We start from the raw sequence: 27,344 nt of genomic DNA on the forward strand, positions 1-27,344 counted from the left end.
TTGATTCATGTGGCCAAAGTACTCACAACATTTGTCATTTGCAATAGTATTTAGATAAAATCATATTCATTTTTTTGTAATATTCTAATAATCATCATAAAGCATTCATTTGAAAAGAAAATAAGTATTTTATATAATGTGGATATTGACATCTCATATTTTTCATTTGGGATTTTTTTTCCCTCTCAGTTTTATAGTATGCAGAGAAAATAGAAGAGAAGAAAATGTGAGACAGTAACCTAACGCCAACTCATAGCAATTTATCAGAATCATTGCCCATCATTTAGCTTGGTAAGTAGCATGCTCTGCTATGAGTGTGATTGATAAAATTTTAATGTCTTGAGAATCACTTGCTACTGTGTGTCTCCCTTAACGTGTTTTAACAATATTCATATTTAATTAAAAAGAACTTTACAAATTACTTTAGATAGTAATTTGAAGGTTAGAAAAATGTTGGTTTACATATTAGAAGTAATGAAGACAAACATTGTAATACATTTTTGAAAAATGATGTTTTCTACCTGTTAGAATTATGACTCTCCTGCACATCCTCTCCGAGATAGGATCGCATAAAGCCTCAGATATCAAAGGGATGTAAAAATGGACTGCCATTTCATTTTTATTTTGTCCCTATCCCCATCAGTTAAACTAGCTCAGAAGAAGTTTGGAGACAAATGACAACCATAAATTATTCTTTCAAAATCCTACTGTGAACGAGCATAGGCATTTACAGGGGTCCTGAAGATTCTCTGAGCACATATTGAGGGCTCACCCTTTGGTTAGCTGTGCTCTGGGAGCTAAGGAAATAGCAGTGATCACAGTCCATTCTCTTACTCTCCCAGGGCTCGGATCCGCGTGGGGGAGGCAGCAATTGATCAAAAGAAATATGTAAATGTGTGTGTTTGGGGGGGGAGAGGGGATAGAGAGAGATAAGGGTGGGGGGTGCTTTGGAAAACAATCCAGCAAGAGGAGGGACTAGTGGGTAGGCATTGTTGCAATTTTACATAGAATAATCAGGAAAGGTCTCACTGAGAACATGACATTTGAGCAAAGGGTTTAAATAAAGGAAGTGAGAGAGCGAGACCTGAAGCCTGCTTGGGGAAAAGTTTAGAGGTCCTTAGGACTGTCACTGATGTTCCTGTCCACCTCCTCTTTCTGGCCGCGTGGTAGGATTGCTTTTCCTATCCCTTGAATAGGAATCATTTTGGTCAATGAAATGTAGGCAGAGGTGGGTGAAGGGCTGTATGAGCCAGACTTGATGGCCGCATTCCCTCCTCTTCAGCCAGTCGAGTCCCAGGTAGGAGAGGCCCGTCAAGTTGCACCTTGACCGGAATGACAGGGACCAGAGCTGGCAGCCCACCCGTGAACTTTGTTGCTTTAACCCTGAGGTTTGGGGTTGTTTGCTGTTGCCACATAGCCTAGGTTATTCGGACTGACACGACAGTGTTCCGGAAGGGGGAACAGCTAGTGCAAAGGCCTTCAGGTAGCCGTGTGGACCACGTGGTTTGAGGAGAGCATGGAGTTGGGGGTGGGGTTGGGGGGCGGGCGGGACAGTGGGGTCCTGAGACCCGGCCAGAAAGTCAATGAAGGGGGAGAGAGGTTGTATGCAGACTCGAAGGCCATTGTAAGGACTTTGGCTTTCTATTCTGAGTGAAATAGGAATCTTGCAGATTTTTGAGCAGAGAGGAATGCTATGATTTGCGTTTCAAAAGCTTCACTCCTGCTGCTCTGTTGACAGCAGCCTGCTGGGGCAAAGGTGGAAGAAAAGGGGCAGTTAGGAGACTATAAGGGATCATTATATCTGTCTCTATCCTGTGTCCCTAATAAAGAAAACATAGGGGCCTGGGAACAGATTCACTCAGCAGGACTGCCAGTGACCCACGTGGAGAATGTGTGATTCAGGTCATGCAACTCTGGGTTTGGGGGTCCAGAGCTCCTGGTTCCCAAAGGGAGAACATGTCCCGTAAGGGCCCAGCAAGAGTCCCCATCGCTTGGGGTTCCTCGTGCTAAGCGACCAGCAGGAGGAAAGATGTCATCATCCTGGCAGGGGAACTGACCTTAATCTCTAGGAGGGAGCAGGACTTCTGGGGAAAGAGAAACATACATTTGGCACGAAATGATTCCTGGGACACCTCTTGGTTCTTCCTTGTCCAATGTCAGTGGTAAATAGACAAGTGCAGCAGCCATGGCCCGTGAAGGGCATGGGGACCCTCCTTAGATCCCGCAGGTGTGAGGGCTGGTTCCCCCACCGGGTAAGCTGCCCACTTTAGTAGAGGCACTAGCCAGTGGTAGTCTAGAATGGGTGGTGGAGGAGGGCGATTATTAGTGTCATTCATGGTCCTGCAGCAGCAGTAGGGACTATAGTTTGTCCCACTGAACTTCCTCTTGCAACGTTCTCTAGGAACAAAAACTAATCAGAATCTTGGAGCAGCTATTCCAACATGGCATCACTTACCGTACAGAACAAGTGGATCTGAGCTGTGCCAGGAGTGGGCTCAGTGGATTTTGTGGTCCACCACCCAAATACCCTCCTTACACTCAAGCATTCATCCCCCAGCTGCCGAGAGTGCTCACTTTTGTTACAGTTGGGTGCCACCCCAGAAACTGCCCTTTGTGGAGGGGAACTTCCAGGCTTTAGTTTTTGTCCCCTCCCTGGGGACATTTGTATTCATTGACTGGTTAATTTGGTGGGTCTAAAGCCTGGCCCCTCACCTTCACCTGGGACATTTCTGAAGCACATCCCAGGTGCAGATGCTTGTGGGATTTGCTGAAGTCTCTGTCACCGCTGTATCATGGTGCAGCTTCTCCTTCTGCCCGGGCCTGCTCCCTCCCCTTCTGTGGGGACAAAATAATGGCCTTGGAAGATGGCCTTATCCTACTCTCCAAAACCTGTGAATATGTTACCTCACCTGGCCAAAGAAACTTTGCAGATGTGATTAAGATAAAGACCTGGAGCTGGAGAGATTAGCCTGGTGCCCCAAATGTAATCACTTGGGGGGGGGGCCCTTATAAGAGGGAAGCCGGAAGTCAGAGAGGAGAGAGGAGGCTGGGCTGCTGGTTTTGAAGATAGAGGAAGAGGCCAGGAGCCAAGAAACGTAGGTGCCCCTAGAAGATGAAAAAGGTGGCCAGGTGCAGTGGCTCACGCCTATAATTCTAGCACTCTGGGAAGCCAAGGTGGGAGGATTTCTTGAGCTCAGGAGTTCGAGACCAGCCTGAGCAAGAGTGAGACCCTGTCTCTACTAAAAAATAGAAAGAAATTAGCTGGACGACTAAAAATATATAGAAAATATTAGCCGGGCATGGTGGCGCATGTCTGTAGTTCCAGCTACTTGGGAGGCTGAGGCAGAAGGATCGCCTGAGCCCTAGGAGTTTGAGGTTGCTGTGAGCTAGGCTGACGCCACAGCACTCTAGCCTGGGCAATGGAGTGAGACTCTGTCTCTAAAAAAAAAAAAAAAAAAGATGAAAAAGGCAAGAAGACAGATTCTTCCCAAGAGCACCCAGAAGGAATGAAGCCCTACACATACATTTTTTACTTCTGATGTCTAAAATTGCAAGATGATAAATTGTGCTGTGTTAAGCTACTAAATTTGTGGTAATTTGTTGCAGCAAGATAGGAAGCTAATACAACTTCTCTTGCAGGTATTGTTAGGGAAAACACTCCCTAATAAACTTCCGGCATGCAGACCTTCGCTCAGAGTTTGTTCCCCAGGGAAACTAACCTATAACCACCTACTTGTGGCCAGATTTGATTAGGAGAGAGAGTCCTTTGCGAATCAAATGAATTTAGTGGTCTAGAGTTTTAGGTTCCTCTGGATTAATGCACCTGGACAATAACCCACATTTGACCTTCTCCTGAGCAGTCCTAATCTCAGCTTCATTTAAAAAGACATCTCCTAGTTTTGTTGTCCTGTAGTCCAGGGATAGTCTGGCCCCAGATTGGATATTTACAGCAGATTCTCCTGCAAATTTCACCTCTCGAGGCTTTTAGAATTAGAAACAGTCCCTGATCCACTTTGCTTTAGATCCAGGATTGGAGGTAAAGAACTGTGTCAAGACGTTGGAATAATTTACCCTTTTCCTATGTTTTGAGGTGGAACTCTGTGGCCAGAGAGGCTGCCTGTGTTACTGTGGGTAAGTTTGTACTCCTGGAAAGTCTCCCTGTGGGTTGCTGCTAATTCCTTGACACTCCTCTGGTAGAAAGGTGGGCTTGGCGTCCATTCCCCTTAAGTCTTGGTGGGCTTATGACTGCTGCCAACAGTAGAGTACAAAGAAAGTAATACTAAGTGACTTCTAAGAGTTGGTCATAGAAGGCTGTAGGTTTCTGCCTGGTTTTCTTGGTGCTCCTCCTCTTCCTTGTAAACAGTCCGGTTTCTCTGGGACTGCCATGCTCAATGGGCGTGCGGTACGACTCTGGCCACAGTCTCAGCTGAGCTCCCAGCCGACAGCCAGCTTCACCGGCAGCCGTCTGAGTGCACCTCCTTGGACAACCAGCCCAGCTGAGCCTTGAGAACGGCTGCAGCTTAGCTGATATCTGTCTGCAATTGCATGCGAGGCCTCAAGTGAGATCTACCCGGCCAAGCAGTTCTGTATTCTTGGTGGACAAAATTGTTATCAAAATGAAATGGTTGCTGTAAGGTGCTGGGTTTGGAGGCAATTTGTTACACAGTGGTAGTAACTAGAGGAAGAATCCAGGACAGACACACTCTTTTCATTGCAGGCCTGTCCCTAAAAGATGTAGATCCTGAGGCAAGAATCCAAATGGAAGCCCACATACCATGTATAAATATTTAAAATTATAGATCAAGTGAACAAATTGTTAAATAACTTCTATCCCCCCATCTTAAAAAAATACATTCCTGATGACAAAGTAGAAAGTTGACAAAATATAAAACACAACTGAATTTAATTTTGATTATACATGTCTATTCTGTTGATGGGCTGGGGATGTTTTGGATGAGGAACTGTTTCATATTGTACAAAGTTACATATCCACTAGGGGCCACTGTTGCAAATGCTGCCTGATTCCCAAGTATCTCCTGAGCCAGGAATTAGAACATGAAGAAAAGAAAAGAAAGAAAGAAAGATACTCAGCCCTAGTGGGAGATTCTTTGGTATTCTGGGGAATCTGTTGTATATATAACCACCTCACAGCAAATTTTTGTCAAGTTAATTCATTTTTCATTTCACTTACCTGAGAGTTTCTCTCACTCAGATTCTCCCCACGCTTCAAAGCGGTGTTTATCTCTGACACTGACAAACCACAAACCTTTACTAAGATGAGCCACAGTCCCCCTTTTATTGAGCACATGGGGTAAGCAAGGTGGAGAGGCATTTTCCTGGGGCCTGGACAGTGGTGTCCATCCAAGTAGATATTTAGGGTTAAGGATGGTGCCAGGTCAGTGCCAAGTGCCACATCCCGAGAGACAGAGTGTACCATGAGTAGTTGAGTGGATTTTGGTGAGCGTGCTTGTGATACAAGCTCTTTAAAGCATGGGACCCAGGGCAGGAGCCCTTTTTGCTGTAAGGGCATTGCCACTTCATTGTTCCATGCATAGGGATAAATGTCTGCGAAACAATGTGAATCTAACCATGTGGGGTTTTATCCACCTCCAACCCCCAGATCCCCAACAATACAGAATAATTATGTTCCTCATCCAAAACATCACCAAATCTACTGTGTATGTGATTTACATTCAGTCATTGTTTTTGCTCATGTATTCATTCCTTCAGCCCTTGCTCTGAGCTAAATGCTGCTGGAGGCACAGTAGTGAGCAAGGCAGATGCAGGTCCTGCTCTCACGGAGCTCACAGGGCGAGGAAGACCAAAGATAGACACAGAAGTGAATCAATAAGGAAGATAATTTAACATAGCAGTAAGTGCTATGAAGAAAGTAAAGCAGGAGATGGGTGGGGAGTGACTTTAGCTAAGGGGGTGCAGGAGAGCTCTCTGGGGAGATGACATTTGGGCTGAGACCCAGATGAAGAGTAGGGGGCAGTAATGCAAGCATCGGGCAAACGAGCTAACAGGACTTCCTGACATTGGAGGGTTAAGCAGAATCACTTTTTAAACTTCAACTTGATGGAAATCTCTCTCAAGTACATGGGTCCACTTTCTCGGTATAGTCAATAGGGTAACAAATATGAAATCATTCCTACTTTTGGATCTTCTGGCACCTTGATGATTGATGCACGGAATTTAGATGTAGAATAATATGTTGGGATTAGACCAAATCTGACTGGAATCCAGAATGCCCTACAAAATGAATTGTTTTAATAGAATTTTTACATCCACTAGTTTTTTGCTTCTTTTTCTTAACCACTTCAGTACGGTGCTCACCGGCCGTGAAACCTTGCCCAGAGCCGGCACCCACTGTCCGCACGGTAGTGTGTGCTGTGCATTGACGACGAATCCATTTTGCTCTTGTGTGATGAGGAAAGCTTGAAAGCACTGAAAGCTTGTTTTACTTTACAGGCAGCTTTACTTGTAATGTAAATCAGAATAGGCAACATATACATATATGTTTTCATTATGTTATTTTTAAATGTTCACAATTTTATTTTGATAAATGAAAAATTAGAAAAGTCATATCACGGCTGTCGGCTAAAGTCGCTGTGCGCGTTCATCTGTGGCTGTCAACTATAGTCGATGCTGGTCCCGAAGTGGTTAAATAGCAGCAATAAAAAGTTAGAAATCTTTTGAGACTTTAATGCTTTTCTATAATTGATTTTACTATAAAAGACTTAATTTATCCAGGTATATTTCTAAAAAGCTAAATCAACATAGAATGTAATTCTTGGAAAATATTTTTTAAAATTCAGTTCTATATATATCATGAAATTTTTAATAAAAAAATTAGTAAGTTCTTAGTCTGCCAATGTACCTCATAGACTGAGGTTCTTGGCAAAACCATTTTTCAAGTAAAAAAAATATTATTTGGTTTTAAGAGAAATATGAACGCATAATTGGGATGTTTTTGTAAATCTTAAGTATTTTATTCATATAATAGAATCCATCTAAGAATTGATTTTTTTTTCAACATTTTCTAATTATAAAAGAGAATAATTAGGCTTTGTTATTATTATTAATTATAGGAACATTTATCGTGCTAGATAGTATACAAAGTTATTTGTATGAATCATTTCATGTAATTGTCACAATATCCTGCATGGATTGGTACAAGGTACTATTAATATTATTAATTCCTATTTTAGGCCGGGGATGGTGGCTCATGCCGGGCATGGTGGCTCATGCCTGTAATCCTAGCACCCTGAGAGGCCAAGGTGGAAGGATTGCTTGAGCTCAGGAATTACTGACCGGCCTGAGCAAGAGTGAGACTCCATCTCTACAAAAAATAGAAAAATTAGCTGGAGTGTTGTGGTGTGCACCTGTAGTTCCAGCTACTTGGGAAGCTGAGGCAGGAGGATCACTTGAGCCCAGGAGTTTGAGGTTGCAGTGGGCTATGATGACGCCCCTGCACTCTAGCTGGGGCAACAGAGCGAGACTCTGTTTAAAAAAAAAAAAATTCCTATTTTATATTTGAGGAAACAAGCACAGAAAAATTAAATGCCTTGTCCAAAGTCACACAGTGGGAAATGATGGAACCAGATATTAAATCTGGGTAGTCTGAATTGGGAGTCAACTTAATCCTTAAGATTATGACAATAATTTTCTAGATATTTTATACTATTATATTCATAATTCTTTATAATGCTGTCCTGATTACATTTTTACTTTCACAATTAACCTGAAATTTATTTTATCCTTAAGAGTTTTTAAAGTAATTTTAACTGTAAAAATTCAGCATAGTTTATCAAAATATTTTTGTAAAATGAAACTTTATTCTAAAATCACAAGACACAAGTGCCATTGAAACAGGTAAGTGAATATATATGTATATAGAATGGTGAAACATAGAGAATATAATTTTAACCTTTTTAAGGAGCCTTTATCAACAAAACCCAATTTAAAGATTTTCTGTTTCCAAACAGTTTAAATTATATATATAAGTTCTAGCATAATTCCAAAAACACAGTCAAAGTAAAATACAAAACTATACAATACTGAATGTAAATGAAAAATATCTATGTATTGCTTGATAAATTGTGCACATATAGAGTGCATGAAATCCACTGTAGTATATTTCAGAATAAAATGCACAACCACGTAAGGAAAATTGTCCATAACAAATCATGGACTAACAAAGATTTTATAAAATGACTGTCAAAGGATTTATTTCCAAAATCTCCTATCTGATCTGGCAACTGCTTCCTTCTTGTCTTCTTTCCCTACCTCGAAAATAAATCAGATTCTGTCAAGTCTGATGTTCAACCATGGAATGGCTTATTAAGCTTGGGGCATTTTGATTAAGATCTTTTCACTAAATTTGCTTATCTGTGACATCTTTTTTCTTCTTTTTCTAAATTCATATTCTAAACGTTTCAGGTACTCAAACCTCATTACTACATCAACAGTATATGATGGCAGCTTTCTTCCTTCAAGTGGACATTTACAATTCTCTTCAAAAAGATGGAAAAAAAAGTATCAGAAAATCTCCACAAGAACAAGATGATTTCATAAAAATTGATTTCTATATTTGAACACTTCTTTTCTTGAAATATTAGCAACTCCTCAGGTCAGAGTCTTAGAGCTTAGACGTAGTAAAGCTTAGAATACAGTTAAAGGAGCAAAAATTAGTCCTATACAGCAGCAGTGGTCCCCAACCTTTTTGGCACCAGGGACCGTTTTCATGGAAGATAATTCTTCCATGGACTGGAGAGGGAGGGGCATGGTTTGGGGATGATTCAAGCGCATTACATTTATTATGTACTTTATTTCTACTATTATTACATTGTAGTATATAATGAAATAATTATATAACTCACCATAGGTCAGGGTCCCCTGCTATAGAGACCTATGCATTTTTTTAAAAAATCCTTGTAGATATTATGTGAATGGGCTTAATCCATTGGGCAGAGGCCATATTGAATCACATGCCCAACTCTCCTTACCTCCTAGTTGCTTATTACTTTAGGATACTGGAGTTGTCTGAGAAGATTGATATTAATATACTATTTCCTTGGCATTTTCAATGAGAATTGCCTATTAACAAGGGAAAGTGAACTCAAAAATGGAAAATTAAACCCCTAAGCTTGCTTTTATTAGCAGAAAAATAGGTTTCTCTACACTGATACAGTTTTTCAGCTACTTATAAGATCTCATTCATGTTGACCTCGACAGTGTTAGATATAGCATTATTATTACTATTATCAAAATGTGATAGCATTAAGAAGAGATATTTTATCATTGCTACTTTCTTAAGAAGTTTTTGATGCTTAGAGATTTTTCAAATCAATATTCTCACCTTAGAGCTGAACAAACTGAGGCTCAGAGAGTCCCTAAGTAATCTGTCCAGAATCATGTAGCAACAGTAAGATTGGAACCCATGTTTTCTGTCTACTGATACTGTAGTCTGTCACTCTGTGATGCTACACTGCTTCTAATAAAAGCCCTTTTATTTCTTAATATTTTTAATAGTAAAAATAATATTAAGTAAAAATAATAAAAATTTAAAAGCCAATATCTGAGGTTTTTTTTTTTTTTTTGCCAGAAGTTACACATATGCCTTATTAGAAATATATTTCCATCTTCCTGTTTGGGGTGACTCAAATTTTTATGTTTTGTTTCATTTTTTGCATGTAGAGGGATTGATAAAGATATGGGATATGGCATGGCATAAAGGTTAAACATAAAGGCTTTAAAGATTTTAAGAATGCTGCTGCTCTTAACATTGACGCTGATCATCCTCTTCGAATATACTAGTGCCGAGCTTTCTGGAGCCCTTTAGGCCGCACACACGCTTCCAGTTCGGGGAGAGGAAGCTTACCCCGGACAAGGCTGTGTGCAGACCCACTCTGTCACCCAGCAGCCCCGTCCACCAACCTGGCCACCCCACCTACCACCTCACTCTTTAATCTTAGCTTCTGAATGTACGTCCATGTGAATCATTTGGGACACAGAAAAAAATCACAGTAATTTTAATCAGCAAACTCACTAGTTAATTTTACTTGCCTCTTTACAAAGAAGCAAGTCTTATCTCAGAGATGTAAACTGTTAATTACTATAAGCAATCAGCAAATACACAGGTTTCAGAAATATGTAGGATTATGATTGTTTTCCTTATTATTTTCTGCTTACTGTTTTAATGTTTGAAAGCCATACAATTAATCAGTTACAACTGTGTATGATATAATGTCTCTCCACCAACCCACGTCCTCCCCCCCCCCATCAGATGTTGAAGTAACTGAGTGAATGTGTTTGGATGAATGAAGTTCACAGAAACAATTCATAGATGAAATGAGCATGCAAGCTAACATAGATTTATACTACTTATGTTTACAGATTTTTAGAAGTCTTAGAAGCCTAAATACATTGACTGTGAACCAGATTTAAGAATGGTTGATTGAAGAGGTGGGCAATAAAACAATCAGGCCATACTTCATTCGTGTAAAGGACCAGTAATTAAGGATGAAGGAGCATGATCTCTTCATCCCCCAACTCTTGTTTTAAAACATCAAATATTGAAAAGTATTTGACTTAAAATGTTACTACACATTTATAATATTCCATTAAAGCATTCCTATAAAAACAGCTAAAAAACAGACAAGAAAAAAATCTACAAAAAAAGGAAAAGCTGAGAACATGAGCCATAAAATTCCTAATAATACGTTAGTTACTAAAGGATAAGAAGTTGGAAGTAAAATTTACAATAGCTAAAAGTTTCATGAGTCTCTACAGGGACCCACAGAGACAGGAAATTGGTAGAGCGGAGGCACGTGGTGGTTCATTCCTTCATGCTAGGGGACTGCTAATGTGTGCTATGTTGAACCACCTGCTGCCTATTCAGTGGTGAGTGTTTACTAACATCACTCCTATAATAGGACTCCAGAGACCAGTGAATGGATGAGATAGGAGTAGGAATAGATTGAGAAACATTGTTGTCAATTGGCTTGAATGCAAACAATAGTTCTTGTGGTAGAGATGAGTATGGTGAGCCCCAAAGTAGAACATCTTGTCGGATTGTTTAATGGAAAAACAGAATTCTTTTTGTCAACTGTAATCTTTTCATTACAGAAAAGATTATAATAACTGTGAGATGCCATTACCACTTGCCACAGTAGTTTACAATCTATATTGACTTGGCTTTCAGTTACCCCTGTTTTCCTGGAGTCTTGTCTTAATAATGTTCCAAAAAATATTGGACTCTGTTCTTGCCAGTGCCTAAGTTACTCCTTAAGGAATAAAGTAGGTGTTTTAAGAGCCACTTTAGTCCTTTTAAGCTAATAGCTACTTATGAAGGTGCATTAACTCTTTGATAATTCTATATAGTACCTTAATTATGAGAGAGAGAATTTTTGCTCACAAAAATTATGTGAATTTCTTACTGAGCACATTAGGTTTCAGTTAGTCAAGATAATGCATTATTGGATATATTGGATAACTAACTTCTTCACTGACCTATAAGAGTGTTTCCCATGTACTCTTTTCCTTGTGAAATGAAAATGGGCTTTTTTGGTCCCTTCTTTGAAGTTTCCATCCCATCTCCCCATGTTAATTAAACTTCTTTTGTCTTAAACATGGCTTGAAAAATAAGAGTCCTTGTTGTGATACAGGCTGTCAAACTTTTAGCTGCTGGAAAAGGGGTGCTGTGGTCAGGCTGGGTAAGCAAATAGGATTCTTTCCAAGGAAGACAGAGGAGCCAGCCCTGTGAACATATGGTTATGTTCCCAGTCCTTTGCAGCAAGACTCTTCTTCTCATCCATTCTAGAACGTAAAGGTCAAAGGAAACTTCATGCGGCCACTTTCATACCTCTGTGCCCTAGCTAAATATCTCTGGAGAATAAAGATATCCTAATGTGAAACTAATATTATAATTTTGTGTTTGCATTCCAGAATTGCGCAGATGATGCTTGCTGGTTAAAACAATTCTACAAACATCCTCAGAAACCAGTTATTTTACATCTCTGATTTTCTCATAATTAAGTCTGAAAATTTCAATATATGTTTTTTTAGAGACATGATCTTGCTTTGTTGCCTGGGCTGGAGTGCAGTGGTGTGATCACACAGCTCACTGTAACCTCCAACTCCTGGCCTCCAGTGATCCTCACCCTTTGGCCTGCCCCAAAGGGCGCCTCACCCAAAGCCCTTGGGATTACAGGTGCGGGCTGCTGCACCCTCCCCCTAATATACTCTTTTAATACAATCGCTGAGAATAAAATCTGCAGCCAAGTAACTAAGTAATGAATGTCTTTAACTCTAAGCACATTCTGAATATTTATTTTTTAAACCAATGGGAAAATATAAATCCAATTTGTAAAATAGGAAGTCATTTACCCTAAAGAGTTTGAAAGTTGAAATGTACTAATAAATCACTGTATATATACATATACTCTCTCCAAAGCCAAAATTACTTTTAGGTATTTTTTACAGCTCTCCTTTGGTTAAGTCTCTACTTTCCCAACTCTATATACTTTTTGTGTGTAGGTTTTTCTGCCAGAAACAGATTTGAAGTGTTTTAATTGTTGCCATTTGTATCTGAAACAGTTGGAATCATGCAGCTGATTTCTGGCAAGCAATTTCAGGATTACCACAAAGGGATCCATAATATAAAGCCTGTAGTATAAATTTTCATCTTCAGCAGAAAAGAGAAACCCCAAATGGGTTAGGAATTAACTGCATGGATTTAACTTCTGAACTGGAAGTTTATGTGACAGTTTTGTGATTAATCATTCATCTTGGTAAATGCCAATTTCTATTCATTAGGAGTAAGGACATCTATTTTTGTAACTAAATGGAAAAGATTTCTGATTTTGAATCAATTGTCTGCTCCAATACTGCTCTTCAGTTAGATAAATTTATATACTTCTAGTGCCACTTTAAGTCCCAAGTGGGGTGAAGAGAACCTAAATTTTTGAGGTCCAATGTAAGAGCTTGAGTCATGATAAACTTGATGAGAACCAAATACTGCCAAGTAAACCAGAAAGATATGTTATTTTAAACAAATTTCAAATGAACACGAAAATTTTCTGGAATATATATTTTGGCTACTGTATTTTATGTTTTCTGAAGTGTCTACTGCCAGAACAAAACAGCAAAATTTTTCTGGTTACTTGAAAGACAAAAATATTATTATTCACTTTTGCGAATGCACAGTTCATTAACTCTCCTTCACCGAAACAATAGGCAAATCTTTCTAGTACTTGAAAATATAGCAGTAAATATCTTTCCAAACAAGATTTTAAATAATCTGGGAAGTGAAGTAACCAGAGACAGCTTGTCAGACTTCTGTTCACCCCAGACCACTTCCCCTCTGAAGTAAGAGGCTCATTTTAGAGATACTCATGACATACAAGTTCTCCAGAGATTTAGACCTTTAGTATTTTACATTCTATGCTGAGCTTTCCTAGACCACGTAATTTTGCAACTAGGTATCTTTCAGCAAGATAATAATTTTTGAGAAGAGCCTTAGATTACTGTGCTGCCTCTTTCAAATGGTATTTTTGCTAAGTGGATTGAATTTAAAGCTCTGATGATTCAGTATTGAGAATCTGGTTATGGTCTGATTTTTTCAGATGCAATTAACTTAGAGATATTGGCAGTGGATTTACTAATTCACCTTTGGTGTAAAATTAGGTATGGCTCTTATGTTGGCTTTGATTTTGGTAATTTGGTTCAGTGAATTTCTTCTTATCAGTAACTGTTACACTGAGCATTTTAATTTTGAATTTGGCATTAGTTTGAGAACTATTATCATGAAATGGATCTCTTGCAATTGCTAATGCTATTTTCATTTAACACTTTCATATGTGATTTATATTTTTAAAGGTGTTAACTGAATTATCTTTCTTCAATGGACTTAACTTCAGCTGTTTTTCATTGAATCAAAAATATGTCTATTCTCAAATATGATTACTGTATATGAAAATTTGGCTAGTTACTGCTTGTTGTAATAGCACGTTAAATTCTCAAAAGTAAAATTAATATCACCTACAATGATTGATACATATGTTCTGTTAAAGCAATTTTGAGACCATTTAGTATATGTAATATCCCTTCCATCAGAAGTGAATAATGGCTAACTTGATGACAAAACAGTGAGCACTATAATATAAAAGACTTAAAAAGAATACATTTGATATTTCAATTCATAAGCCACTTCTTTCTTGAAGCAATGTTTACATAAGCCATGCTGAATTCCTTTACATCACTGATACTAATTTACATAACATATATGATTACTGGTATTTTATTGAAAGCAAATTTTTTCATGAGACATGACTAGATATCAAGTGTACTGTTCCTATTACCATAAAAGATTGTGGGCTGTACGATGCAAAGACACAATTTTATGAGGAAGATTTGAGGTCGTTGTTCACTGAGAAATGCAGAGCTCAACATTTACTTCAAGGGACGCTTTGAAAACTGGATGAGACAACTAAACATTTGTATGTTCAATGTCTACTGGGTATAGACTTTTCTAAAAAGCTACATCATATTCTCACCAATTTGTGGAGGTAGTAAAACTTCCAGAATTTCTTTAATTTTCATGCCTTTTTGACTTAAAAGTGTTTCTCATACACACGAAACTATGATCACATTATGATTTCTCATACACTGACCCCTTGATTACTTGGATTGCTTGGGGGCTGGGTATGCAGATACTCTCATTCCTTTCCCCCTTCATTTTGGACTGTTTCACGGTTTGTTATCTCATTCACCAAGGGAAGCTGAGGGGGATGAAACTGATTCTGTCTGCTTTTATTTACCTGTGCTGAACCTACAAAACACTACCACCACTAACAATCATTTTTGCACAATTGGAAATAGTTTAAGTAATAACTCCCATAAAAGTTCTTAGTTATATAATAAATCTACCTGTTTTAAAATCAGGGACTCATCAGTTGCCTTACTGTCTACACTCTAGGCCCCAGAAACCCAGACACCTTGCTAAAATCACCTGACAAGTTATTTGAGGTAAACTTTGGCTCTGGCTGGCCAGTGGAATTTATAACATTTTCCTTTCTAATCATTAGGTACAAATGTGCTATGTCACTGAACTTCGGATTCCATTCGGATCAAAGCTATAATACATAATAATGGAACTGGTATTTAAGAATTTATAAAAAGAAAGATTTATCTATTTCCATTGATAGCTAAGGATGAACCCCCAATCTCAATTGTAGACCCTTCTCGTTTCTTATTCTTACGTTATCTATACAGTGGTATGCAGAACCTGCTTTAGAAACTTTATTTGGGCAAATGTTTATGGTGAACTGAGGCAACCATCTGTGCAGTTCATCAGAAAGATGAATGTAATTTAGGAGAAGCAGTTTTACATGAATTATCTGCATAATTGCTTCATATTTCCATATTATGAGTAGTCCTATTTAGAATAAAATACCACAATTTAATCCATTAACAGATATCTCCTTTTAATACTAGTTACTTTTTGGCATTCAAAGTTTAGTTATCTAGCTTGCCCCTCATAATAGCCTTTTCATAAATGCATGTAAATGCCTTTGATACTAGAGACTCCTGGATTTTATATAAGGCATTATGTCAAATTCAGTTATATACACAGATGTCCACATTAGTTATAATTTGACTTGTCATTCAGAAAACATTTATGCTGGCTTCATACGAACAATTCCCTTTACTTTTTCAATAAGTAATGAAGTAGAGGCTAGAAATAAAAGGGTAGAAACTATAAATGAAAAGCTGTATTTTTAAAAATTAAATGTGAAAACATGTGCCAAATTAAGGGGCATTTATGTACATCTTTATGGCAACTTTTCCCATTACATGAATAGCTCAAGTATTTGTATAAAAAACATTAATAAATCCATTTGAGAATAAATGTAATAATGTGCACATGCACACACACACATACACACATACACATACACAGATGCTAAATTTACAAAATGTGTCAGGTAGCTGGTGGTCATCATTGAACTAAGAATAGTAGATTACTAAGAGTCATCATCCCAGGTTCCAATTATATTTATACATAAATTGTGCATTTATAAAAACCTTACAAATAATTCTATTTCTTCAGGAAGACATTATAGGTTAACAATTTAACACATGTAGTAAGAAAACATCTTAAATTCTTAAAATCACAATTAGATAAATTAAACAATAAGCTGATGGCTATCATGAATTCTATCTATAAAGACTTCTCCATTTTTCATGTTTGAAAGAACAGTATGTCTTTTAAATTATTCATTCTAACATATACTCTGTGTTAAGTTTTTAATTGTCTTAATGCAAGAAAAGTAAAACATTTTGAAGTATGATTTGATAGAAAGCATATACACATTTCAATTAGTTTATATTAAGAAAATTTCTAAAGTGTTGCTAAATTTAAAGTAGATTTATTGTCAAATTATATAAACTCTACAGATTATTTGAACTGTCATTTTCTAATAAATAGATAATTACACATAACTAAGCAATTTTACTAGGACATGATGGAATTTAGCTGACAAATATCACACTGTGTTCTGAGAATATTATGAGGAATCCAAATTTCACTCTCTTGTCAATGAACTGAATCCATTTGGTGCAAAGGAGAAGTTGGGGATAAAGTTTGAATGTTAACTAGGAATAACTCCCTTATCTCATTTTTTTCAAGAACACTAATTGTTGTCTTTGTTATGTTAATAGAACATCCCATTTTAAAAATGCAAAATATTTTAGAAACAGATAATATTTCAATGACTGAGATAATCAAAATGAGTACAATATTTATTGTGATAATAGACAATACATTTGCAAAGAGGGAAGAGACAGACTGTAATTGTATACATAAAAACACCTAGTCCCACTTTAAAATTTATAGTATCTATTTTTGGGCTTTATTTCATTTTAAAGATGCAGAGAACAAAAATATTCACATTTAAACTTATGGAAATTCTTTTTCTATTCAGGAGAACCAATTATAATAACAGGGAAAACTTAACAGAGGAAATTCTCCTTGGGAGACTTATTCAACTGGGATTTCTCTTTAGAATATAGTTTAGAAAAGTAATTAAAGAGGTCTCAGGCGTGTTTTTCATCTGTAGGTTACCTCTTTAGATCTGAATTACAGGCCATGGGTAAAGTGAACATTTTTGGTAAAATAAATAGTGTCAATTCAATTTCTTGTAAACAAATGTCTACATCACAAACTATAATTACTGCATGATTCCTGACACTATCAGTGAAGTGACCAAGGATTAAATGATCATTTATGCCCCTATCTTTAGATATGGTACCTTCATAAGAAGGCCTAATGTTTTAAGCTAGCATGAGTATGTTAAATCTGGGCATAGGAGACTCCATCTGTTTATGTATTGTTTTACTCTCCATCCCAAATCACGTTTATCAGCTATTTTACCATGGAAATGAGAAACCAGTCAAAGGAAATAATTATGTTTAATGGTTATCAGTTGTGCTATAAAAATCATGAGAATCATAGTGGGAGTATTTTGTGAGCAAACTTCATATTACCATTCCTAACACATGCACACAGGTACACACACACATTCAGTATGCAAAATGAAAGTGTTACTCTTTTACTTTTCCAGTATTTCTCAGGTATGGTTCCCAGACCCAGGGAGACCCTTACACATGCTTAAGATAGGGTATCATTGCTTTAAACAAACACAAATTCCTGCTCCTCATAGCAAACAAGAAACTTATTCCACCAAGAGGGAAAAATATAAATAAAAGATTAATCTACTTTTTGGAAAATACATAACAACTCCCCTACCCCCCCCACTGGACTTCTCCCTCCCATACGGTACACTCACAGGCCACTTGTATCAATACAAGTATCAATACTTGTACCAATACTTGTATCAATTAGTGTTTTCAAGGAAAGAGAATTACAGTCATCACTGGGTATCTGAGGGGGGTTCATTCCAGGACCCCTGCAGATACCCAAACCCGCAGATGCAGATGAATAAGTCCCTCATATAAAATAGCATAGTATTTCATATAACCTATGCACATTCTCCCATTTACTTTAAATCAGCTTTAGATTACGAACACCTAATACAATGCAAATGCTATGTACATAGTCATTATACTGTATTGTTTTCTTATTAGTATTTTAATTATTTTTTAGTTGTTCTTATAATATTTTTTTAATTTCAGTGGTTGGTTGAATCTGGGGGTGTGGGCCCTATGGATATGGAAGACAGATTCTATAGTATATAAAACATAAAAAAGGGAAAATCAAAATGCTACATATAATGCATTCCAAAGCCAAGTAGCTATGATTTGTGGCACTGCTTCTAAGTAACAGTGATAATCAAGAAATAAAAATTACACTCATTTCTCCCAGGAAAACTACTATTACTACTCTATACTGAATGAAGATGAAAATTGTAAAGGCTGAGAAGGTAAAATTGTTCAGTGTGCATCTTATTTTTACTGGAGACGCAGGAAGTGGGAGGCGCGGAGAAAGCCATGGGAGAAATAATCAGCACTTTGCAGTATTATGGACTGTGGAAGCAGTTCCGAATGCTTTGCTGCACATTCCCAGAATTATGTAATGAAGGAAAGTGTAGACAAAGTGGGAATTCTTAATGCCCCAAGTGAACTTATTTATTTTCATTTGCTGTCTTTTAAACAGCAAAGAAATGTTAACTGAATGACTCTGAAATGCAATGGAGTTCCGCTATCTTACAGAATCATAAAAAATATAAATTGATGCTTTTTAAATTTTATTCCTGGAGGGAAATGGGTGTTTGGGGCACTTTTCATGGCTGGGGAGCAGGATTTGTTAACCTTTTGGCAATAGAGAAATCTTAACTTCTGATTATTCCTAGCTGTGAAATTCCTACTCATTAGCAATTGAGTCCAAACTAGAACATTTTTAAAGGAGTGCTAAGATTCACCCATCAAATATGTGGTGTATTAGATCAATGGCACCCCATAGCCTTTGTTCCCAGGGGCAACTTTGCTATAAGAGAGACAGCTGGTTAAGAATCATATATACCTTACAAAGAATTTGATATGTATTTTCAAATGTAGTGAGTTAGGCAGAATGCAAAGCAGAGTAACAAGAATTAATGTTTTTATCTACTACCTATTTGCACATTTTACATGTGTATTTCTTATGTTCAATGTAGGTAAGAATTGCTGATATCATTACTGTGAGGTGAAATGTGTAAGGAACAGGTAGTATATATCATGACCAACACAAAATGCATTGATGGAGATGGAAAACATGAGAGAAAAAGATTAAATAGTCTTATTACAAGAAAAGAGGATAAAGTTTAAATGATTCAAAACCCAAACCCAAATTAATATACAGATATACTATCTTCCATTTAGTGCATGAGAGATTTGGATATAAAAATTAAGTATCCTTACATTCTGGTTTTCTTGAATACAATTTTCTCCTCAAAAATAATTTTTTACCTATTTCAGGAAATTTTAAAATCTGAAATAGCTATTTTTAACCTGGGTTCCAAGAAAGAAAAAGAATTAAGTACTTATGATTAATTGATTGCTACACATTAAAAAGGAACAAAACTTTACCTTTTTGGATCAAATACATTAGAAATCATGGAGCCCATGATGCCATTCATATTCTAGTATTACCTCCCAAAATAAGGGCAAGTAAAATCAGGTTCATGATTCTTTGTGATAAGAAACAATACCTTCTCAGAAGGCAAATAAAAGAAATTCAAGATCAGTAACAATGGAGAAAAGAGTCAAAAAATGTTTGAAAATTCTAGCATTATAACGTTAAACTGAATAATAAAAGGACTGTCAATTTTTGTACAATTGTCATAAAAAGTGAAAGTTAAAAGTACTCTTGGTAAATTCAGATCTCTGTACAAAGTGTCATCTTCAGGTTACCCTTGGCTTGAGGTAAAGACCTGTTAGTTTAAATTTTTCATGAAAGGTCTCTGCAGCTAGAGAGCATGAGGCTGCTTCCCAGAGTGTGGTACTAGGCTCCTGGACACTGTGTGTGATTAACTGTGACTCATATTATTATAGTTTAAATCTGCAACATAAATTTAATTCAGCTTCTTTTTTCCCCCATCAATATTTCTGCCCAACATCCCTGTTATGTATAGGCAAAACATTTACTTTCAGAAGGAATAAATCACTATGAATTTAGAGAAATCAGTCATCTGGGGCCAGGAACTAGCAACTACAGTCATGAGTCACTTAACTATGGGGACACGTTCTGAGAAATGCATTGTTAGGTGATTTTGTTCTTGTGCCAACATCATATAGTGTACTTATACAAACCTTGATGGTATAGCATACTACACACCTAGGCTATATGTTATAGCCTACTACTCCTACGTTACAAACCTGTACAGCAGGCGACTGTACTGATTACTGTAAGCAACTGTAACACAATGTATTTGTGTATCTAAATATATCTAAACATAGAAAAGGTACAGTAAAAGTACAGAATTATAATCTTATGGGACCACCATTGTTCATGCGGTCTGTGGTTGATCAAAATGTTGTTATAAGGCGCATGACTGTAAATTGCAAAATTTTCACTCTAGTGACCATAACCTTAAAGGAAAGAGAAGAATCCTTTTATGTGAGATTAAACAATGCTTTTTAAAGTCTCTGGAGTTTGGATATATAGTTGGTGTTTATCAATGGTTATTTTTATCACTATTTTAACACAAATGATCACCAAGTTAGTTATCTTTTAGAATCTAAAATTAAAGTCTTCATACTTTTATATTATGATTTTGGTATTTGTATGTATAATTAAATACAGAAACCCAAAATATCTGGAAAGTGCCATAGGGCAAGGTGCTTTCATTAGGGAAGTAGATTTTAAAAAAGCCAAAACATTTACTCACTCTTTTCTGAACACTCAGTTACACAATGCAGATTTAGCCTGCTGAAGTCAATGGCCAGGTGAAGCAAAGTTACTACAGATGATATTCTCTGAATAAAAGCCCAGGAACAGAGCAGGGGCACTACTGCCAGTGAGAAGGTATGCACAGAAGAGACTGACACCAGGCAATTCTGCCACTAGCAAGCAAGAGACTTGGGTGGAAAGCAGCACTCCAGAGGCCCCCAGGTATGGTAGTAGCTCTTTTCTCCTTTGTGCTGAAAATCTTAATCATCTCAATGTATTTGCTTGCGTTGTCTATGTTAATATGTTCACAAGAAGTCTGACTAGAAATCAGATACCATTTCATATTAGTATGTTGTTAAAAATTTACCTCAAGTATTCCTGCAAATATTCGAGGCAAATTTAAGCAAACGGTTTTTGTTATCACTTCTGGGCTTTATCATATCAAAGAGAAAACATGTTGATAAAATGATGACAACCCCTGTCACTTTATTGCTATGGTCTAAGTAATTTGAGCTAATTAATGATTTCTGTATCATCCAAGACAAACAAATCAAGAACTCCATTTAAAGCAGTTATTGCAGAAATATGCTGTGTGTGGCCCCAGTTAAGCTTTTGTTGACTGGAAGTGTTTTTCTCAAATAAAAAGTACAAAAATACCGTTCACTGAAGGTGACTGAGGAGTTGTTTTGATTCGACATAAAGATGAAGACACACTCTCTTCTGTTTTTGAGACAGTACACTTTGTGATTCACAGGATAACTGGCATCAGACTCAATTTAATGAAAGCTCTCAAATAAGCGATTTTATTCCTATCCATGATTGCAGACATTTACAAAACCATAACATCTGAGTTCACCTTAAAAAATAACTTATATAAAGCAGTGATATACACAGCACAAAATAGTTCAGGGAGGGGGCAGGAGCAACTTTTAATAATTAAAATGTAAACGTGAAAAAAAGGATGGAATAAAAGTCCCTACTTATTTCTACTGAAGATGTCATGTGATAATATTTTACAATGTCCTGTGGGTCAATGTATGTTTGTGTATATGTCCATATGACATACACACATCCAGTACATTCTCTTTCCCACACATATACATACACACATGATTATTTGCAGTTCGGTTTAGGGCAATTCTAATATGCCGCTCCGTACAGTTGTTTGAATCACGGTTGGACCCGCTTTCTTCACAAAATAGGGGAGAGAGCAGGAAATAAAAAGGTTGGTTTGGTGTGACTGAGATTCCTTTGTTTAACTGTACACTGTGATGAATAATTTTCTTCCATAGTAGTTCTGTGAAGGGCTGACTCACTGTGGTTTTCATGAGGAGACTTGGTAATGGATCACACGCTCATTGTCATGCTAGGGGAGTACTAGAAGGAAAGAAGAATCCATATTTTAACAACAATTCTCTCACAGACCACTAAGGTTCTTCTAGGTGCAACAATAGAAACAATGAATTTTAATTTCTTATACTCTCTTTTATGCCCAAGCTTTTAATCTAATATAATGTAAAATAAGAGAATGAGTAAATTTATAGAGACTTAACTTAGTCCTGAAATTTTTAACATTTCCCCTAAAAAGCAATGAGTCCTACTCTCTCCTTGGACCTAAGAGGCTGACAATTACCCAGTCTCTCAGCCATCTCCTTTCAGCCAGACTTATGTTTTGTAGGCACTTGGAGCAAATTTGGGTGAATTCAATTCAAGGTTGAATCATAACGAAAAAGTATGAGGACTAGTCTTTCCTATCTACTAACTCTGTAAACTGAGTAAGTTGCCTTACCTCTCTTGACTTCAGCTGCCCTACCTGGAAAACGGGTTTAATAATAGTATCCATCTTAAAGGTTTGGGGAGGACTGATTACATATAAAATCCTTAAAACCATGTATTTATTGAATACACAGAAAGTGCTCAGTAAATGTTAATACTGTAGGGAAACAAAACAGAAACTCCTAGCTGCCCCCAAGAAGATCTCATTGAAGCATTTCAAATCTTAAGAGTCTGATTTATACTTGAGCATATAAGTCTTTGCCCCTAATCTGTGACTCCAATCTCAACCCACAGTCACTTCTGGGTTGCAGGTGGGTCCACATGGTTGTTACCTGCTTACTTGTCAGTTTGATGAGGCTGACAACTGATAAAAGGTGAGGCTTTCGGAAATTTGGAACAGGTCGTTTCAAAAATGATTTAGAGAGGAATAAAGAGCAGCTGCTTTGATAATTATGTCAATCTACCCTTATATTCTCGGGGAAGGGACTCTAACAGAAAAGTTCCAGAGTAGCACCGTCCAGGAAAACTTTCTTCAGCGATGGGCCTGTTCTACAGTCTGTGCTGGCCAACGCAGGCCACTAGCCACGTGTGGCTAGCGAGCACATGAAATGCAGTTAGTGTAATTTAGGGACTGAATTTTTAATGTTACTTAACTGAAATTTATTTGAATTTAAATATACACATGTAGTTAGTGGCCACCGTTTTGGACACCACAGTTCTAGATCGTCTGAGCTGTGAGGACAGGCATCCACTCCCAACTGGTAATGGGCTCTAGAGGAAGACGGTTTCTAAATTAAAATGTAAATGTGGACCCTTGAATATTAAATGTTTTATTGGAAATCTGTGAGGACCAGGGCAAATGGCAATTCCTTTCAACATGCTAATAATAACTGTGCCTCATGGAAAGAGGTGGAACTGGCCCCAGGCTGCAGGGGCTTAACCAGGAATGGTGATGATCCTGGGCTGGGGGAGCATTAACTTTTTAAGAAAGGTAGCAGAAAGAGGACAGAATGAAGTAAATTCCAGACACGCTGAGATGGACAGCAGAAACCAGAAGAGGTACAGGTGAGTCCCAAGGTAAGGATGGATTATAGTGAGAAAGCAGGATCCCCCCGGGAAGGGCACAGAGTGACAATGGCTGAGCTGGCAGACAACTGGACCAGAAGTCATTAGGGCTCCAACCAAAAACATGCACTGTTCCTGAGTCAAGGTGGGTGATTAGGCCTGGAAAAAGGGTCACTGGACCATAGAGTGAGAGGATTGTTAATCCTTTAACATGGGTCAAATCAAGGAAAATCCACTTGTTGATCACTTAGCCTACAGTTTTGTTTCGGTACAGGAAAGTGAAGTTACATACTTGAATTGACTCTGTATGTTGGATGATAGTGAGTACAGGGAGTTAAGAGGGGAGACTGCCAGAGAAGGGAAAGGGGATTCCTCCTCTTATCCTTTACCCTTAATGGTGGCAGCAAACAAGCACAGCAAACCAAAACAAAACCCCCAAACAGTTATAGCCAAGGGCTGATGAAACAGAGCCTACCCTTGACCCTGTGCTGGAATGGGAACATACTCCTATTTCATCATTAGATGCCATGCAAAGTCTTACATTATAAATAATGACAGTAAGCTTCAATGAACTATCCACAACCTTTGATTAAACAGAATTATACTTTGGTAGTTGATTTTTAAGGGCAAAAATAACAAGAAAAGAAACATATACCAAGGTTTTACTAGAAATAGAAAAAATTAGAGAATATGGCAAACGGGCACAGAAAAATTTAATCTATGCTTCCTATAGCTACTGTTATCGACAAGAAGAATCGGTGATCCAATCAGTGCTATCCAATAGAACTTTCTATGATGATGGAGATGTTCTGTGCTGTCCAGCACAGGAGCCACCAGCAGCCACATGCAGCTACTGAGCTCTTGAAATGTAGTTAGTAACTGAAGTAACTGAAGTAACTTAGTAACTGAAAATGTAGCTGTATTTAATTTTAATTAATTTAAATAGCATGGCTAGACAATCATTATTTTGAAACAAAGATTTTATTGAGTATCCTATGGCAATAATATAAAACAGTAAAAGATATTAGAGAATTTCAGAAAGTACCTCAAAGGATATGCTTTTTAAAAAAGTTTCTGGTTAAGTCATAGTTAATTCTAGATGCCATCTCTTTTAATGTATATCCTGAATAATCAGGATTTTAAAAATTCTTGAATCCTTTTTATTTGTAAGTATTACTCTAGTTCATTCATATATTGTGTAACATTAGGAAATGGCATTAAAAGTATATAATAGCCTTCATTTTAATATACACCATTAAAAGTATGTATATATGTAAATAGCCATATGCATATGCACAGGCTCTGTCAAACATTTTTATTGGTTGCTATTAATATCTGTTAACACTAACAATTGTCAACATTTTTAAAACCTGTGATATTTCAAATGTTTCAAGCGAAGCTTCCAAAAAAATGATAATTTGTTACTGATTTCTTGGGAAGTTAAGAGAGCTAAGTTTTCTCGTGGAGGAAACTGAGTGAAAAAATAGGTCCAACAATAGAGAAAATAAGAACCAGATTTTGTCAGAAAGGATGGACACCATCAGCTCCAAACAAGACCACTCAGAAAAATGAGCAAGCATCTAGTACAGTGTAATTTTTGAGTTGTACAAATTAACTGTAAAATGACATGCTGTCTTTGGTACAGTAAAATAGTTTGTATTTATGCCTGTGTGTCTATATAAGCAATGTGCTATTCTCACTCCTAAGGCTGTAAACTGATCATCTTCAGCTGCATTTATTCAAACTACTTCGAATAAATAAAGTTAGGGGAAATCGCAAAATTTTTAGGAAAACTCACAGAATGAGCAAGCAAAAAGAAATTTTTGCTATTGAATACTATCCTTCAAAGTAGTGGAGAAGTGGCTTACAATTTTCCAGAAGGAAGAGTAGGTGTTAAATGGAGTATCATATTTAGAGACATAAAATATTCATGGTGTACTGTACTGAGACCACACTTCAATGTTTCTATTGTACTGCTGCATCAATATGTAATGACATATTGTGCCAAAATGCTGTGATATCAGGTTGCCCTGTTTCAAAACTATTCTGAGTCTAGTTTTCCTCAATTAGATGACAAAATGGCTCTTACAAAGCTGTCATCAGCATTACTGCTTGGTTTAGCAAAAAATGCAACACCTAAAGATATTATTTTAAACATACACCTACTTATTTTATACCTTTTAATACAAAATATATTTTGAGATAGTATGCCTTGGTATGAACTTGTGGTTTTTTTTTTTAACTTATTATACGGAGTTCAGGTATCAAAAAATCCATGAGAGATATCCATTAACAAAGGTATTTTTGAACAGTGTGTATAAATTCCTGTTTATACATGTCAAGAACACTTTAGATCTCACTATATTTCTATGTCTAAGTATCTATATAATATTTTACATTCTTAGTGAAAAAAAATAAAGAATAGTTCCTCTACACTGAGTTACAGTGATATAAATTTAGTGTGTGTGACTACATAAAAAATTTGGAGCTGATGTGATTTCTTTAGCATAGCAGAAAATGACAAAGGAGAGTGAGGAAAATAGGAGATGATCTACTGCCTTATTTATAATTCCAAATTGATACCATAACTTTACTATCATGTCCGCTCAACTGATTAAAGTTTAATGCCATGGGAAAATATTTTTCTAAATTAATTCAGGAAATAAGATCAAGCACTTTCTTCACTTGAAGAGGGCATGAAAAACTATTTTTTGTATTCTGTACTTTCCAAAAACAAACATTTTACAGTTTGAACACTAGGGGGCATTTTTGTTACTTGAAATAAAGGGCCTTGTTTGTAATCCAAAAAAAAAAAAGGGCTGAGTAGTGAAACATGTTCTGATTCATATTTTGTTTTGTTAAGTATGTTGGCACTGTAAAGATTATGACTTTGGGTTGGGCATTTTTGTTCCTATATTAATTAAGTAGCATGTGTGAGGTGACTAGGATAGTATCCGGTACATAATAAGTACTCAATTGATGTTTACTCCCTTACTAGACCTCCTTCTGTGGTTTAACTTCAAGATAAAGACTGAGAAATCCTCAAATGGCAGACTGCTCAGCGCTTTTCAGAGTTATGCATATTAAAAAAACATTAGAGTTTGCATGTTCATTTATTGGAAAATGTTTTCTTTTTAATTCATAAATAGTTCTGCTTTTCTTTGATTATAGTAAAGCTAATTAATTGGAGACATCTAGCTTATTTACTTCTTTAAAGTCTTACATCGTCAGCGCTGAATCTTGTATGTCTTTCTCCCTCGCTCCTCTCATTTCCTAATCTTATAAAAGTCTAAACAAAAATGTGTGGTAATACAATATAGAAAGCCACAGATAACGGTGACAAGTCACAAGTCAGTTCTCCTCACTAGACAGAGGAAAGAACGGAGTAGCCAGTGGGAAGGCTGTACAGCCCTCTAGGGCAGTGGTGCAGTTTCTTAGTCCACCAACCAATTATCTTACCTTTTGTGACTTTTCTGGTGGGGACAGGAAGGAAGGAGGGAGGAGAGGGGAGGGAGCTTCTGTTTTCTGCTAATTCTGCCAGAAGTCTGGCATTGAACCTCCTTCTTGGGTTGAAGGGCAGTGAGGCTGGGCCAGGAGTCAGGGGTGGAAG

At 37.1% G+C, this 27,344-nt stretch overlaps 1 protein-coding gene across 5 annotated transcripts in view; it reads right to left on the bottom strand.

The window, feature by feature from the left end:
- Window positions 1-21,668: 21,668 nt before the first annotated feature.
- Window positions 21,669-27,344, bottom strand: part of SSBP2 (single stranded DNA binding protein 2) — a 277,732-nt gene continuing 272,056 nt past the window's right edge. For all 5 annotated transcript variants that reach the window (XM_012784369.3, XM_012784370.3, XM_012784367.3 and 2 more), the window contains one exon: window positions 21,669-22,270. In XM_012784369.3, the coding sequence (XP_012639823.1) occupies window positions 22,241-22,270 (30 nt within the window). In that variant the 3' untranslated portion in view covers window positions 21,669-22,240. The remainder of the gene's footprint in view (window positions 22,271-27,344) is intronic.

The sequence above is a fragment of the Microcebus murinus genome, chromosome 11, assembly GCF_040939455.1.
Source record: "Microcebus murinus isolate Inina chromosome 11, M.murinus_Inina_mat1.0, whole genome shotgun sequence".
Taxonomy (NCBI): Eukaryota; Metazoa; Chordata; class Mammalia; order Primates; family Cheirogaleidae; genus Microcebus; species Microcebus murinus.